The 17,952-nt window shown below is 28.4% G+C and overlaps 2 protein-coding genes across 5 annotated transcripts in view; one reads left to right on the forward strand and one right to left on the reverse strand.

The window, feature by feature from the left end:
- Positions 1–153: 153 nt before the first annotated feature.
- Positions 154–13,323, reverse strand: LOC135923007 (syntaxin-5-like). Of its 2 annotated transcripts, none has more exons than XM_065457593.1 (9): positions 13,193–13,323; positions 13,072–13,148; positions 12,977–13,032; positions 12,701–12,813; positions 12,334–12,417; positions 12,196–12,252; positions 11,828–11,972; positions 1,545–1,773; positions 154–518 (listed from the first exon to the last, which is right to left on the reverse strand). In XM_065457593.1, exons 1-9 carry the CDS (start codon positions 13,253–13,255, stop codon positions 359–361), a joined length of 984 nt encoding a protein of 327 aa, XP_065313665.1. In that variant the 5' UTR covers positions 13,256–13,323; the 3' UTR covers positions 154–358. The 2 variants fall into 2 exon arrangements, with proteins under 2 accessions (XP_065313665.1, XP_065313664.1); XM_065457592.1 differs by having other exon boundaries at positions 11,819–11,972.
- A 2,789-nt stretch (positions 13,324–16,112) lies between these two features.
- The window catches only part of LOC135932063 (protein UXT-like), a 39,512-nt gene continuing 37,672 nt past the window's right edge, over positions 16,113–17,952 (forward strand). For all 3 annotated transcript variants that reach the window (XM_065469409.1, XM_065469408.1, XM_065469410.1), the window contains exons 1-4: positions 16,113–16,185; positions 16,389–16,470; positions 16,912–16,979; positions 17,025–17,196. In XM_065469409.1, coding sequence (XP_065325481.1) covers positions 16,121–16,185; positions 16,389–16,470; positions 16,912–16,979; positions 17,025–17,196 — 387 coding nt within the window. In that variant the 5' untranslated portion in view covers positions 16,113–16,120. The remainder of the gene's footprint in view (positions 16,186–16,388; positions 16,471–16,911; positions 16,980–17,024; positions 17,197–17,952) is intronic.

Here is a 17,952-nt window from a genome sequence, read left to right on the forward strand (position 1 = left end):
TTAATTTTCATACTTTAGCTTTCCAATAAATGTAAAAAAAGTTTTCAAAAATATATCTGTTATTAACATGGATAGACAATTCAAATTTAAGTAACGATCTATTCATTAAGTAAAGGAAGGCTAACAATTAATTAATAGGCATATATCGAAACATATTTAAAAATTAACTTTTATTTGAGATAACCCAATGTCAACAATTAACAAACAATGGAATAAAAATGTGTACATATATAGGTAGTTAATAAATATAAATAAATAATTACAATAAAATAATTCAATAAGAATGTAGGGAGGGGTATATTTTGATTATAAATATCTTTCCAGCGCCTCAAAATTGGAAATGTGTTGAGGTGTTTTTTTAAGCGAAGAAAATGACGAATAAAACGACAAAAATAACGAGAATCGCGAAAATTTTTATCATGAGCCAACGATTGGACGAAAGGCTGTGAAAATATCTTAGTATTTCGCTATGAGCCGCCTCTATCGAAAAATGGGTTTCCTCGACGTTGGCATCTATCCTATTTTTTAAAAAAGGTAATTCATTTCATCGATATACCATAAATATGAATATGAGCGTTACGGTGTTAATTTTTATGAAAGAGTTGCCCAGCCTTATTTATTTTCTACCTCACCTTTTTCGATCTCATTTTTCAAATTTTTCTTCCTATCTATATTTATTTTTTGATCGCACCCTTTTAATTAAGTACAATTTTTGTATAAATAAAGGTGCTAAGAATGTTGTAATGAATATATTTTAGACAGCACGTCTCAGAAATTATCAAATGACGAATCCAATATGAGTTCTGTTCCTTGTCTTTCAATGCTGGTTCAAATCTTTAATCTAGAAATATCGATCCGCCAGAACTAATAGTATATTTGATTTAGAAAATTCAAATAATTAAAGAAAAAATTTATTTAGGTTTGGAAAAATAAAAGAATAATAAAGAAGTAAAAAAAAAGTTGGTATGGACGAATCTATAGAAGATGTCGAAATCGAAAACGGTATTGAAGCCTCATCATTATTAATAAATATTAATCTCCAGCAATTAATTAACTTTTTATCAATCATACACTGCACCAATAAAATCTCGATACAAATTATATATGCTATAGCTATTAGTGTTATAACTTTCTTAAATTAATCATTTTATCCCTCGTTACTAAATATGATCTTACCATCGCTTTCGACCAAATGAAGAATTTGTGTATTTTTTTTTGGTGTTCAGTTAGAGATTATCGTTTTTTCGGTCGACTTAATCAATCTCTCCAGTTGATTTCGACTTCTTTCAGCAACTCCGAATAATCTCGATCACCAATTTTGACTATGAGTGAATTTATGAGATTTCATTCCCAATTCTTTTGTTCACATTTTTAAGTATCATTCCTTTCCCCTCCAACTTAACTAATTTTCTTCCCCTATCCTCAAATCTTTAGCTGGTAATTTTCTAACAGACTACTCGATAAGCAGTTGATTTTTAAAAAAAAAGGTTAGTGATATCCCTGATCAGTTATTTATTCCCCATTTTTTTTCGTCCATGTACTACCTCTGAATAATCTCGTCCTGTTCTTTGACCATGTTAGCTAACTGTGTGAATATGGTGCCGAGTTCGACTATGGTTGATTCGATGGTCTGCACGGCTCCAGCCCGGCTCTCGAGCAATGAGTCTGTTTGGTCTCTCATCGTGGATTGGGCCTGGGCTTGCAAAGGCATAGGGATAACGGCGGTAGCGGTGCGGAAAACGGTGGGGTCGTAATTCGTAGCGAGAGCTTTTTCTGTTAAGTGGTTATCATAATTATATTAAACTATATACTACCCTACCTCACTTATATGTGCCGATCCTTGATTTTCGGTGTATGTTCGTTTTTAGATTCAAAATAATATTACTAATCTCTATTTTTAAATCATTATTAATATAAATATTTAGGATATTAATTATTTCAAATGTAAATTATATTAATTATTATAATATAGTTATGAATGTATGTGTATGATAAATAATTCAAAAATATTATAATTATCCAGTCCGGTTTGTTGTTCCTCAAACTCTGTTGATTTATTTCTTAATTCACATAAGCCCCAAGTTCTTACCAGGATCCCTATAGCTGCCCGAGAATCGATCTCAAGATTCCTTACGTCTCTTATGAATATTTTAAACTTAGATTTCTCCTCAACACCCTTGTGGTTAGATCTAATTATTTTTTGCTTTCGAGTTTTAGTTAAGCCCAAGAATAGAATAAATAACTTATCTGCCTCAATAAGGGAGAAAGTGTCCAATTTTGGAAATACTAATATTGATGAATTTATCCCATCTAACTTTTTCCGCTGTAAATTGATATCTGAAAAATTAGATCTTGGAGATATTAATGGCGCTGCCCGAATATTGACTTCTGATGATACGATTTCCCCTATCAACGTTACTATCTTTCAACAACTTCTCGAGAAACATCCACTAGCTTCCCCTTTTAACATTCACCCGAATGCCTCTTCCTTTATTCCTTTTACCTGTGATGAAGTACTTAAGTGCCTAAAGTCCTTTAAAAAAGGGACGACAAGTGGGTTGGACGGTTTCAGACCTGGTTTTTTGTGGATTCAATGCTCTGATAGTGGTTTTACTGACCCTTTGCTGAAATCATTAACTGAACTTTGCAATAATATCCTCTTATACGAAGTTCCTCTTTGTATTCGTCCTATTCTTTTTGGAGCACGTCTTGTTTCTTTAACCAAGCAGGATGGTGGCATTAAACCCTTAGCCATAGGTCACTCTATCGTCGATTAGTCGCCAAGGCTATTTTAAATAGGATCCGGCCTAAGACCAGTTCCCTCCAATTTCCTCACAGTTGGGATTTGGAGTGAGAGGTGGGTGCAAAGTGGCCTCGCATGTAGCGCGTATTTTTATAAATACTGAGGCGGATAAGGTTTTCTGCAAGTTAGACTTCAGAAATGCCTTCAATAGCATCCATAGGAGCGCATTCTTACCCTCTTTCTACATCATTTCCCAAGATACTAGAAATTCCTTAATTCTTCGTTACTCAAATTCGGGGAATTTTCTATATCCTCTAAAGAGGGGATTAAGCAAGGTGATCCACTAGGTCCCTTGCTTTTTATTATAGGGATTCAGGTTTGATTAAAAATTTAAAGTCTGATTTCAAATTAGACCTTAATTTATGGTATCTCGACGATGGCTCTTTTGGCGATTCTTTATCCAATGTTTTGTCCATCGAGTACGTTGAAATTGAAGCTTCGAAAATTGGTTTTTCCTTAAATAGAAAAAAAGTGAAATATCTTTCCTCAACAATAAAGATTTTATCCCTCCCTAGATTTTAAAATTATTCCCCACGAGTAACTCTGTTTGCTAGGTTCTCCTCAGCTTTTTAACTTCCTTTTGTCAAAATTTTTTGACAATTTGATATAATCTCTTTTTAATTCGCTAAAGAATCTTCCTCACCTTCCCAAGCATCAGTTCTTTTTCCTCACAAAAAATGTCTTTTCCTACTGAAATTCTTACACATATTTAAATCTTCCCCGGTTTTCCAGTATAATACTCTCCTTAAGGCCTTCGAATTAATAAACCTTTTAGTCTTAAAGTTTTCCGATTTTAATTGGTCCTTCGCCTCTATGTCCGCTTACCGGGGAGGACTTTGATTTTCACCCCCCTTTCTAATGGCAATTGCGTGCTTTCTTTCATCTCGGATATCCTTTAACGATTCTATTTCCTCGCCTATCAAGTTATGATCCCTCTTTATCTTCAGCTAAACAAGAGTGGCTTACTCTAGCTATCCAAGGATCCGATAAGCCAGTTTCCACATCTAAAGAGCCTCATGGTCCCTATGCTTCAATGCGCATTTGAAAAACTTTGTCTGAATCCCGATCTAACTAACCTTCAACTGTTCTAAAACGCAAAAAAAAATTCAAAAATTCTAACGATAAATGACTAGACGCGATTCCGAGTGGTAAGAAGGAAACGTTACTCACAGACGATGAGTTTCAAACTGCCATTGGCCATATGCTTGGTTGATTTATCCCTTCCACCTGTGCTGCCTGTTGTAAACAGGTTGATCCCTTCTCTAGACATGTTTTTCTTGTCTCAAAGTCAGTGGCCGTTTTCTGAGGCACGACAACCTTAATAGGTTAATCGGCAAAGCCTTGATTTCGGCCGGTTTCCCCAATAATTTGGAGCCGTTAGGTCTCCTGAATGCGGACGGTAAGCGCCCCGATGGCATGTCTTTGACGTCTTGGCACGACGGCAAAAGATTTATCTGGGATGTTTCGTGTTACCTCCTCTCCGGCTAACAGAAGTACCAACCCCTGGAACTCATAGAAATCAATAAGTTCTATTATATTTATTCACCTAATATTTAGCGTTCGGGGAAACCCCGGTCCCCAATCCCTAAAGTTCTTATGTCAATTGGGTAGAAGAATTTTATTAAGGACAGGGGTCAAAAACGAGTCCTTATCTCTTAAACAAAAAATCCAATTCAAAATCCTAAAGGAGAACTACAAGTGTTTCTTCGAAACACTCCCTTTTCCCTCCTAGTTCAGCACGCATGGTGTTCCTATTTTATAAAAATACAAAATAAATATTATTTTCCTTACTACATATAATTTTAATTTTTACTGTTTTACATTACATTATAATATATTTAATACCTATAATTATAATACTTTAAAATCATTTATCATACACATACATTTCATACGGATATTAATTAAAATAAAAAATTAATTTATATCGATAAATTTTTATCTGTCTTAATATCTGCCCAATATAACCCTAAGATTCACCCAAGTATAAAAGAATCGTCTGCCTTCTTTACAATTCAGTTAAATGACCAAAAATATATAATCAGTGAGATTGTTATTGAATTAAAAGAGTGTTATTCCTTATTTGAATTTTATTTATTAAAATATTTTAATGCATATTATTAAATTTACTTTAAATAATATTTTAAATTTCATTTGACTTTATAAATTTTATATCTTTTGGTAAATATTTTTTAAACTCGAGATTGTTCTTCATAATATATATAATATTAATGATTTGTCTGGAGGCAAATATAATTTATTCTATAAGTATAATAAAACAAATTTATCTATTATAGACTATTTTTCTAAAATTTTTACCAGGGGCACGCTATCAAAACGATTGGGAGGGGCAAGCTAAAATAGGCTAACTATAAAAAGTGTCAAAAAGGAGGTGATTACGACTATAACATTATGTTCAAGTATTCTATTTCGTATAGGTTATATTCTATTCTAAATATTAGCAAAAAGTTAAAATCAATTTAATATTTATTCATTGTATAAATATTTTATGTCACGAATATGTAAAGTTTATTTCCTAACATTTTTTAAACCTTAAATACTGATGGATGTAAGAAAATTTATCAACCAAAAAAAATCTATTTTATTCATTACAAATAATTATGATTAGATTTAGAGTATATGAAATATTCAGCTATCCAAATAGACAAAATTTACTGAATATAATTATTTCTGATACTTATTATGCTACAGAAAAAAAGAAACTGCAAAAAGCCTGCATGACAATATGGAGCTTTTGACATAAAGCTGTTACAGTGTTTTTGGATCCAGAAGCGCCTATTTTGTATGCCCTTGGTGAAATATCAAAATCACCTGAAATGGATATTTCATCTGAAACTGATACATTATTAGATTAAATATGATTGCCGATTTTTAATTGAAATGTATTATTACTACACAACAATCTTATGCATTTTCAAAAAAAATGGATGGTTAAAGTTATGAGAATCGCGAATGTTATTATATTACAACTTATAAAACCAAGAGATAATATCGACCAGGAATTTCTCGAGATTTATATGATTGTTGTGGTGAAAGCGAAATTATATCATTTTGAGATTCATAAGCCTTGACTTTCACCGACAAACAAATCGTTCCAATATTAACGTGGACTCGATTGAGAATTACTATAAAATAACCTTTTTTATTTCACCTTTGAATTTAATTTTGACTATCAATGAACAATTTGTGATTTATTATTTGGCTCTATCCAATTTACAAATACTATAACTTATAACTCATTCTGATTTAAGGATATATTTAATCTAGAAAAATTAAATATTTCGCTAAATTTAATTCATAGAATATAAATGTATCTGAAGGACAATTAATTTCAGAATTTAAATGTTATGAAAAATTCATTTTTGTAGATATCTTTCAAGAAATAGAGTGGAAGTATTGCATACCTTAAAATATATTTAATAAGTTTTCCTAATATGTTAAGATTACTGTATATTTTGGCAATGATACCAACAAGCACAAATGAGAAGATCTTTTCTTCATTACAGAGAATAAAAACCTATATCAAAAGTATATCTTAATATTGATTGAATAGACTAGATTTATCGAGATCTAATCCCTAACACAGAACAAATTATTAAAAAATTGGTCGTACAGAGATTAAATTTTCATTTAAAAATATTTTAATTAACTTTTTAAATCATTATAAACCATTTAATTTTAAATTCAAACTTAATATTTTGTATTTTCCAATATTTCATTATTTGTGTTCGAAATTATCATATTTTCAAATATGATTAATTCTAATAAATTTTATATGATGATTAGTTCTAATAAATTTTTAATGTACCCAAAAAATCATACACTGAATTTAAGTAAAATTTGAATCAAAATTATTAATTTAAATTTAAAGAATTCTCATAAATTTTTTAACAAAAATGTGGGGCAATTAGTTTTTGTAAACTTATTAAAATCACTTTAATAATGATAACTAAGTTTTCATAACTTATATGTGCTCATCATTTATTTCTTGTTCAGATTAGTTTTTACCATATCATGTTTTACACATTTAATATGATAAATATAATAAATACATATAGAAGCTTTTTTTTGCCAGAATAATCAAAAGTATAATTTTAACATCTAATGATTTGATGAGTTCTATCATAGAACTTGTTACTGTAAATAATCAACCTCCATCAATTATTGAGGATTCGGGGTCTCAAATATGATAAATCCACTTTTATCTGGGCTTAATTTAGTTATTAACAGAAAAAATTTACCCTAAAAGAAAAGCCCAATCCATTCATGGCAAAATATCAAGAGAGGTAGAAGGAAAACTAATAAGGTTAAAAATTGAGGGTGTTCAACGACTAGAGTCAATTTTAGTTTAAATACTCGATTTATATCAAAGTCTATTGTAATTTTGAGAACTCTTGGAATTAAAGCTAAAAGAAAAAAGTACAGAATATATGAAAGAGAATATAGTAAAAACTTTACAAAAATTTAAAATGAATATTTATATAATTACAATAGTGCAAATTTTATTAAAGCTATAAAGCTCTTGCAATAATTGACTATGACATAGGTGATGAATCAGCGGATGGTAAAATATAAATGTGAATAAAAATGCTATCGATTATATAAAAAATACCATTATCAATGGCTTTATCAGATTCATGCACGTTGTGCAGCTCACACACTCCTGCTCACTTCAAGATGCAATAAAATTATCATCCACTGTGGATATTCTTGCAAAGGCTAGGAGCTTAAATTTGTTATTAAGGCATCCCACTTATCAAAAATTATTCCAGATAGGCTGATTTTACTCAAATTAAATATCGAAGATTTCTTTTCAGAGCTATCAGATTATTTATTGCCCGAATTTGAATTGTAAGAATTTTAAAACCAATAAAATCGCAACCAAACGTTTCCAACATGAACAGTTAACACTTACAGATTTTTGTTTAAAATGGTTAACCTGCCATCTTGAACTAGGAAAAAAATTCAAGCCCCTTTTCTCAATTACTCTATTCTAAGAGGAGAGAAGAAAGGTTTATCAAAAATGGCATTCTCATAGCTGTGGTATACATGGACCCAAAATTAATTACAAGTTTATTAAATTAATTATTCTTGATTTATATTGAGTATAAATCCTTAAATATTACAGATATTACTTAGTGATGATGATAAGATTAGTGCCAAAAGGCATTTTGTTAATTTAAGAGTCGGATTAAAGTCATATCCAAACGATTTTATCTGATGATAATAGTTTGGATGAAGTTATTGAAGAAGCTGATCTAAAGAAATTGATAAAACAAAGGCAGAAGAAAATACTTTAAAAAGGGCAAAGGATTGCAGAGAAAAGCATTGGAACGATAATTAGTGGATTTGGCTATTTTAAAAGATTGGATAAGAAGAAAAATATTTATTTTTGTAAGTCTGTTAAGCTACACCCTGATTTATATATTTTATCTAAAATCTTATTTGCTGTTCTTGCAACCCAAGTTAATTAGTTATATTTCCATATAAATATATTTAATAGTTAGCGTTGATCTTTTTCACATTTAAAATTCTTTCAATGTAAAGATAGAGGATGAGTGAAGAACTCTTGGAGGATAGTTAAAATTTTTAAAATTGATATGACTATCCTTTGTATTTTTAAATATATTTTGCCTATAAATAAAATAAAAATTATATTTTTAATTATGAAGAAATTAAAAAATTGAATTTCTAATAATCAAGAAATATGCAAAATATAATTTATATAACATTCAAATATTTCTAAACCCAAGTTGAACCTGGAACCAACCCAGGGTTCAAAAATATTACCCTCGTACAACTTACTTAAATTTTTTTACTTTGAACCTCGTTTTTACCAGGTTCACAACCCCGTTTTTCTAATTTTATACAATTCTAATAAAATTTAATCAATTTATAATCTTTTGGTTATATTTTTTTTAAATAGGAAGAGATAATTATAATAGGTTAATAAATACATATGCAGAAACCTACCTTCTTGATTACCTATAAATAATGGTTAAATTTACATATATCATAATATGGAAGTGCATGAGTGTAAATGTTCTAGGAAATATTCCATTTATCAATAATCATAGTATCGTGCTAAGTCGGTATTAATATTTTTTTTAAAAAAAATTAATATCGGACTATATCGTGTTAAATTTCTAAATATAATATCATTCAATTTTGTGAAATAAAGTGGTATATTTAAAAAAATTTCCAAAAAAAACAAGCACTCATTTTTTCTATATTTAAGTAATTTGGGTCGAGTGGACAAATAATTTTCATTTAGGGTTGGCCTTTTGGAACAAATTAAAAAATTACGGTTCGGGATTAAGTTGGGCAAATTTTTTTAAAAAAATTTCAGGCCAGGCTTGAAAAATTAGTTGTACTAATCCCCTCAATTCACTTATTATGGCTCAAAGAAAACATCTTCCAGTAAAATAGATTTCCTTTGTCATATCACTAATAATATAAAAACCTTAAAATGATCATATTTTAAATGCAATTATAAATATATAGGCAGGCGCGTACGCAGGAATTTGGTTTGGGGGGGGGGATAATAAAATTTTTTAAGAAATATTATTGTTTTTTAAAAATATCAAGCATAAATTTATAAGGACTAATAACTATTTCTAATACACAATTTAAATTTATGTGAATTATAAAAAAATTATATGTAAAGAATCACTTAAATGACCCATAATAGAAATTTGAATTTTTGAGCCTATACACAAAAAGTTTCTTAGGAATAATTGCATTTTATATGTTATATATTTACAATGTAAAATCCAAACTTCATTGTGATTGAGCTAATTTTTCAATTATCTCATCCTAGCTTGTCGTCAAATGCCTATGAATATTCAAAAGATCCAAACCTTTCAATCTACTTTCAGATGTTGTACTTCTTGGTATGTTTTTCAGAGACCTGCAGGCCCGGCCCCCGGGCTGGACAGTATCTTAATTTTTTAAATATACCCGGCCGGGCCCAAAATTTTTTTAAAAAAACACCCAAGCCGGGCCTGAAAATTTTATTTTAAAAAAAGCCGAGTCGGGCCTAAAATTTTTTTAAAAAAATCCGGGCCGGGCCTGAAAATTTTTCAAAAAAACCCCAGGCTAGGCATTAAAAAATCTTTAAAAAAAATCCGGGCCGTGCCCTGCAAATGGTACTTCTGCAGGCCTCTGTTATTCTTCATAAAAAAGAGAATGTTCTCTCATTAGTTAACTAATGGGAAGAGTTTATAAACCCTTTTAATACATTGGGAATTTAATCTAAAATGTGTTTGAAATAATGCAGAGCATCCATAGCATTTTTTGGGACTATATCAACCATTGTTAATCTTATAAACAAAGTTATTCAGCTAGTAAGGCCATAAGATACTTTAACATCTTCATAATAAAAATCTAACAAATTTTTTTTTTCTATCACCATCTGAAAAAGGTTGGGAAGGCTTTTGTGGAAGTAATATTTGCAGATTAGTAAGTGCTGCATGATGAATTAAAAATTCATTTATTTGGGTTATAAATGTATCTGTATTTAAGATATACTCTTCTACTTAGCCTATATTAATGTTTTAACGATGAGCTTGCCTTGCTACAAGTCAAGGGAGACAAATATTAAACACGTATAGCTCTGATTTTGACTCAACAAAAAAATATCAAACTCTTCAACATTAGCCCTAATTTCCTTGAGTTCTGATAAAATGCTCTCCGCTATTCTAATCTTCTTAATCAAGTCAATGTCATGTTTTTGAAAAGTAATACTTAAAATAGTTGTAAAATTAAATAATACATTCTAATGAGAAATAAAATTTAGAATAAGCATTGAATCCAATAATTTTCTTGCTTCTGAGGAAATATTTCTTTCAGGCCATTGTGATATTTCAGTAATAGCAAATAATTGGCTCTTCTAACTCCTTAAAAGCTGTTAATGCTTGATGGCAGAGACTCTATCTCGTTGGACAAGGTTGCAATTTCCTTTTCCCTGTTGGACAAGAAGTTTCAGAAATAATAATTATTTGACTAGAAATTTGAAAATGGTAGATAAATATTACGCCACTAAAAATTTGAAAATAATAAGTAAATATTACGCCGGAAAACTTGAAATCGAAATTAATTGATAAAATAACTTAGTAGATAAATGTGATAATAAATGTAATTAAATATATATTTAATATGAAACAAATATAAATTAATATAAACAATAATATTTTTAAAAAATATATCCGGCATCTGCATTTTTTGGCTTTGGAAGGGGGGGGGGATTTGTCCACCCCCCCCCCCCCCCCCGCTGTGTACGCCAATGTATATAGGGGTTACTAGCAAGGGCTTTAAAAAAGCCATGTAAAACAAAGCATTCGTTAAAGAAAAAAATTTGAAATGATATTAAAATCAATATCAAAGAATATGCACCAGGATCTTATTTATTAAATGCCACTATACTGCCGTTATATTGGCAAAGATGAATGTAACACAATTTAAATATAGCTGAGCAAAAATAATGATATTTTAGCAAGGAATTTTGAATAGTTAAAATTGGTTCATAATATATTGGATTTTATAAAAATAGAGTATTTAATTTTATGAGTGTTAATTATAAATAAGCAATAAATGTTGGATTTAGATATAGGTATTAGTTATAATATCAATTTCAAGATATTTTATATTATTCTAATTCGTTTATCTTTTTATTTGAAATTTTGACTTAACTAATCAATATTAATATTAACTTGAATTTTATTATTTTGTATTTAGACAAGAACTTATTATCTTGTTATTTATCTTTATTTTGAATATTGTTATAATAGAAAAATTAAATTATTCAAATGATGACTTTAAATTGGTATAATAGGAAACGTTTAAACATATTATATAATTATTATCTATTTTATGGAAATTATTATTAAATTTTATATTTGGGAATAGAAAGAAAGAAAGAAAGAAAATGCATCTTAGTAATTATGTATTTTTAGTGATATGAAATTGGGGTTATTTCTTAATTTTTGTATGTACCATACTTACGAAATCGCATGAAAGGAGCAGTGGAAGATGTAGGGACCATATTCGATCCTTCTCCATAGTCTCGGTGGAGACTGTGAGCAAATTTTTTAGTATTTGTATCACATTCGACTATCTTACTTTGACGTGTTTTTTGTTGTTTTAGGTTCTAAAATTAGTTAAATAAATATTTAAAAAATAAATAAACCATTATATTTACTTTGTATAATATAATATAAGCAGTTTAAAAAATTTTCTTTTTCAATTAAAACGTTTTGTAAGTAATAATAAATCATATTTATATTTCAAATAATCTATATACAAATGTATAATATATGTATCATTTATTTTATATTCATAAAAATATGTATAAACAAATAAATAATATTAACCTCAGAACGCATCTCCAATATATTTTTGAAGTCATTTGAAATAGAAGCTAGTTTACTCTAAATAAAAACCAAGATTATAAATTTATAGAAACTGTTGAATATGATTTAGCATATTAAAAAAATAAATCACTTTTATACTTGAAGGGTATACAATATGGAATTGGAATGCTTTTCTACATGTTTATTGATTCTTGTTTGATGGGCTTTTTGTTGCTTTAAAAACTTATTAATAAAATTAAAATTTAGTTAGTGAGGGCTAATAACATGCAATGTTATTTGCAGAGATAAAAATATTCATAAGCTAAATTTTTGAAGATTATTTTTTATAGAAGAGATATTTTTGATCAAAAATGCCAAAATCTTTTTTAAAAAAATTTTTTACAAGTAAATCTTTTGTAATTTTTATATAAAAAATCTTTAAAAAAAATCTCCAAAGATTTTTGCTTAAGATGTTTTTTTCAAACTCTGGTTACTTTTATATTGCTATAAATTTATATCAATGTACTTTTTGCAATTCAATTAGTTGAGAATTCATAGAAGAAATATCTTGTTTGATAATAGAAGATAGTTCCTGAATTTCTTGGGACTTATCATCAAAAAGAGATTTGTTAGATGCAACTGAATATATTTAAGAATTATAAAAATAATAACGATCTTCATTTTGGAGTATTATCTTTAAAAACGGGCGTAATATTTTAATTTTATTATTAAGTAAATATATTATACAGAATTTCTAATATTTTTGCTAATATTATAATCGAGAATAATTAAAAATCATTACGCAATGTCAATTTTTCTAATTTTGAGTAGGTATTTGTCAAATCTTTTCCAATAACTCTGTAAATAAAAATATAGATGTTTTTTTAATATAAATACTTAGCAATACGCCCAAACATATTAGCTTGCTTGCCAAGGGAATTTGAGTGCGGCTTTGAGTTATCAAATCCATTAATCTAAATATCCAAATATTTTAAAACAAATTAAAATTATTAGTTACTATACGGGACTGTAATGCCTTAATCGTGACACCGAATTCAAACGTTCTATCCTTGCTATCCATGTCCAAATGATATCTTCGCCTCAATCAAATAACATATGATTGTAAACACGTATAGTATTTGAATTGTACACTAGGAAAGTAAATAGTAATATTTTTAAAATAAAAATATTAAATTTTATTGAATATCTTGTCATATTTGTTAAGAAAAAGAAATACAAATATGTAAAATAAATAGTGGAACCTGTAGTTCATAATGTATTTTATTTACTTTATGTAAAAGAAATAAATAGAGTGGCAGCAAAGGAATTCATTTTGTACTTTAATGGGAAAAGATTGTGAATATATGTTATTTGAAAGGATCGCTATTTTGTATTTGAAGATACAGTTATGATTTTGGATGTATATATTATTATGGAACACTTCCCATATCAAAACCTTGTACAACCTATAACAGAACAAGAAATAATCACATGCCTCAAGCATATGAAAAACAACAAAGCTAGGGGTCCAAACGATATTCCAATAGAAAGCCTTAAAGCACTAGGAGATGATGGAATACATCTCACAAATCTGTACAATAAAATACTTGGAAATGAAGAGGTTCCCCAAAAATGGAGGCAGAGCTATTTAGCTCCTATCTTCAAAGGGGATCGACATAATTGTCAAAATTACAGGGGCATAAAACTAATGTCACACTGTGTAAAACTATACGAAAATAATAATAGAAAAAAGATTAAGAGACATAATCGAAATAGGAGAGACTCAGTTTGGCTTCATGCCTGGTAGATCAACAACTGATGCTATCCACGCAATTAGGCAAATGAGTGAAAAATACAGGGAACATGGTCTATCTCGATATAGAAAAGGGCTTCGATAAAATCCCAAGAAGACTTTTCTGGTGGGCGCTACGCCACAAAAAGGTTCCCGAAAAATATATAAGAATAATACAGGATATGTATATGGGCCATACAACAATGGTCCGTAGCACAACAGGTACTTCAGCAGGCTTCACAATAGCCGAAGGAGTTCATCAAGAGTCGGCTCTCAGCCCACTTCTCTTCATTACAGTAATAGATGTATTAGCAGAGTCTATACCTCAAAAAATCCCGTGGAATATGATATTTGCAGATGATATTGTGATACTTGCCGAATCCAAGGATGAAATGAAAGAAAGATTAGTGAGTTGGATAAATATCCTAGAAAAGCATGGACTAAAAGTAAATAGAGAAAAGACGGAGTAATGGTGATAGGAGGAGATGAAACAGAGAGTATTGATATAAATGAATAGCAGATATCGGCAATTGAAAGCTGCAAATATTTGGCTCCACTATACAAACAAACAGCACAATAGAAAAAGAGATAAAGAGTAAAATTAATCAAGGGTGGTTAAAGTGGAGATCTTTATTTGGAATGTTATTTGACAAAAGAATCCCACACAAATTAAAGGGAAAAATTACAGTTCTATAGTACAACCAACTATTCTATGTAGTTCGGAAATATGGCCAACCAAAGAATCAGACTAGAGAAGTCTACAAACTATGGAGATGAGAATGCCGAGGATGATTGCTGGGGTAATAAGAAAGGATAAAGTGCGCAGTACAAGAATACTAAGTAGTTTAAAGGTAGTGCCCATTAAGACTAAGTTAATGGTAAACAGACTTAGGTGGTATGGGCGCACAAGGAGAAGGCCTATGAACTACATAGGAAATAAGGTTGAGAGTTTGGAAGTGATGGGCAAACGTAAAAGAGGAAGGCCAAAACTTCAATGGGGCCATAAAGTTAGAGCCAATATTAAGAATTATAAATTAGATAAAAGAGATTGTATGAATAACATAAAGTGGAGATAAATGTTGAAGGAGCTTACCACCAGAAAAGGTGAAAGCTAAAGAGAAAAAAAAAATTATTTTGGATAAATTGATTACAAAATAAATTATGACTTATTTTTAATATTGGATTCAAGGTAAAAAGATATTATTAATATAATTTAACATATTAACATATAATTAGATAATTTTCTTTCTTATCAATTAGGATTCTTTTTATATCTAAATTATAATAGAAAATGATTATTCAAAAAATTAATAAAGAAAAACTATTGAATAAAATAGTTATTCGCTCTGCTTTTTTTTCTCACTTTTGTGTTTGTCTGCATTAAGAGTTAGAGTGAATTCGTGATGAAGTATACAAAAATTAATTTAAAATCATTTACACTACCCCGCTCATTTGTAATAACTGTGAATGCAGGGTTAGGAAATTGCTATTATTGGCTAGGCTATAAATCTTATGGCTGTCTAATGTCATTTTTATATTCAAATATCTTAAACAGCCGGTTTTTGCTATAAGATATTTTTTTTGAAAACTTAAAATTTAAAAAATTAGAAAACAGTAAGGCAAACAAATAATTTTCTACAAAGAACTATTAATTCCATTTTGAGAACTCTAAAAAATGTAAACAAGAAAAATAAAGGATAAACAAAGAAAAAATAATTATTATTAGAGATTTTATGAGAAAAAAAGTTAATAAATCCTTCTAGATATAACCTTCTAAGACAATTTTTTCTATAATCCTTAACACCTAACACTATATTTCATAGCCCTGTAGGATAAAGAGGCAGATGGCTCCTCTCCTTATGGCTACATTAAATTTGTAAGAGAAAGAAAATTATAATTAATTATCTAACTATTAAAAAAATATATATATATCATATACCATCATTCTATTTTGTTATTATCATAATTTAAAAAAAATTTATATTCGGAAATGCAGCATGCGGCAAATCGTTTAGATTATTTATTATATTATTCAAATTATCTGAATTTGTTTTTGTTATTCTAAGAGATAATAATATTTTGAAAGTTAGATTTTCAAAAATTCCATCTTTGATAAACCCTTAATAAATCGGTTTTTTTAAAAAATTATTAAAGATGGACCAAAAAAGTGTAATCCAATATGAATATTTTATCAATGATAAACTAAAATCAAATCTTAAGTAGCTAAAATATATTGACATATTCAAAAATGTTAACGATTTACTAGACTGTATAAATATGATTAATATAGGTTGAGAGGAACATAACCTAAATCTTGACTTATAATGAATATAATAACTTAAAAAATATTTAAATTAATTATAAATGTTAAAAAATTAATCCTATCATATGTTAAATTTATTGGAATGGTTTATTTATTTAGAAAACTTAATGAAGCTAGAGAGAAAATTAATGGAAAAATTGAAAATTATGTACAAACCAAAGATATGATTCAAACACTCCAGGTAATATTTGATCATAATATTATCTATAAAGTTATATATTAAATAATGGTTTGCAGTTTGACCAGGGACAAACCACATTAACAAATATAATTTATTAAACTATAATACTTTTAAAATTGGGAATTACCAAAACAAAATCTTTTAAATTAATATAAATTTTTTACTTGTTTTTTATATTAATTATAACATATGCTTGGTGCCAAAGGATTAAAATATTCTTTTAAATTATTTTTTCACATTTTTATTTTGAATATGGATCGATTAAATAACACTAATGAGTAGATTACAATATTTTCTAAGAAACATTAATATATTGACCCAATGATATATCATCATTTAACAATGTTCAAGAGTAATACATTCCAAAAAAAAAATGTTATCGACACTTAAAAATTTGTATTTATATAAAAAAAATTACATAATCATTGTAAATAACTTAAGGCGAATGACATGAAAGAAATCAAAATACGCACAGACATTGGCTGCAATTTCTACATGAAAGCTAAAATGTAAACTTAAATTTTTTTGCACATTTTTATTTCTATTATATTTAGAAAAAATGCAGAGTACATATATATTGATATAGGCCTTGGTTTATTTGCCCAAATGAAACTTAATGAAGCAGCATCCTTTATAGATAAAAAGGTTAAACTACTTGATGATCGTGTTGAAGTTATCAATCAAGATATGTGCAAAGTTTCGGCTCTTATAAGACTATATTTGAATGTAATTCTTTTTTTTATTGTCCAACAATTATAACATTTTAGTGATAACCTTTTTTTATTTAAGAAGCCTTTATTGAACAGAGTTGCAAAATCAAAATTTTCAGTGTCCTCGGATCATAATGAGATTTTCTTTTTGCTTTTTTAAATTCTTTTTTTTCCTCCTTACGCCATTTCTAAACAGAATGGTTTTTTCAAAGTGGTTTCCTATACATGTTTCCATGAAAAAAATTTTTGTAAACAAAGGGCATCAATTTGTTGAATTAGTTTTTTGAATATAATATTATATATTTTTTAAAATAACAGCTTGGTAGTTTACAATTCTCTGTGCCCATTTTATTTTTTGGGGGTGAATACTTTCTTCCTTTTACAATCTACAGTTACTTTGTTAATATATATAAATTAAAGGATAGAGTTTATCAAAAATGCATTTGAAGGGTGGGCAAAAAGGGAAAATAGCATACAAGAAAGGGGGGGGGGTTGTAAAGGCCCAATGTGACTAATATTTAAAAGTTGGGGAATAATTTCACTGTTACTTACATTAATTAAAATTAATGTTTTGTTCAAATTACTTTTTTGTAAGATTATTGTTATTATTAAGCTATAATTTTGTCTAGGCACTAAATTAGTAGGTAATAGTATTATGAAATAGGATAATATTACTACTAAGGAGATTAGGATTGAAATGGTTGATTATCCACCATAACAGCTACACAATATAATTCTTCTTACACTATGACTTTTGCAAATAAGGATCAAC

This window comes from Gordionus sp. m RMFG-2023, chromosome 1 (genome assembly GCF_954871325.1).
Source record: "Gordionus sp. m RMFG-2023 chromosome 1, tfGorSpeb1-WG-v2, whole genome shotgun sequence".
Lineage (NCBI taxonomy): Eukaryota > Metazoa > Nematomorpha > Gordioida > Chordodea > Parachordodidae > Gordionus > Gordionus sp. m RMFG-2023.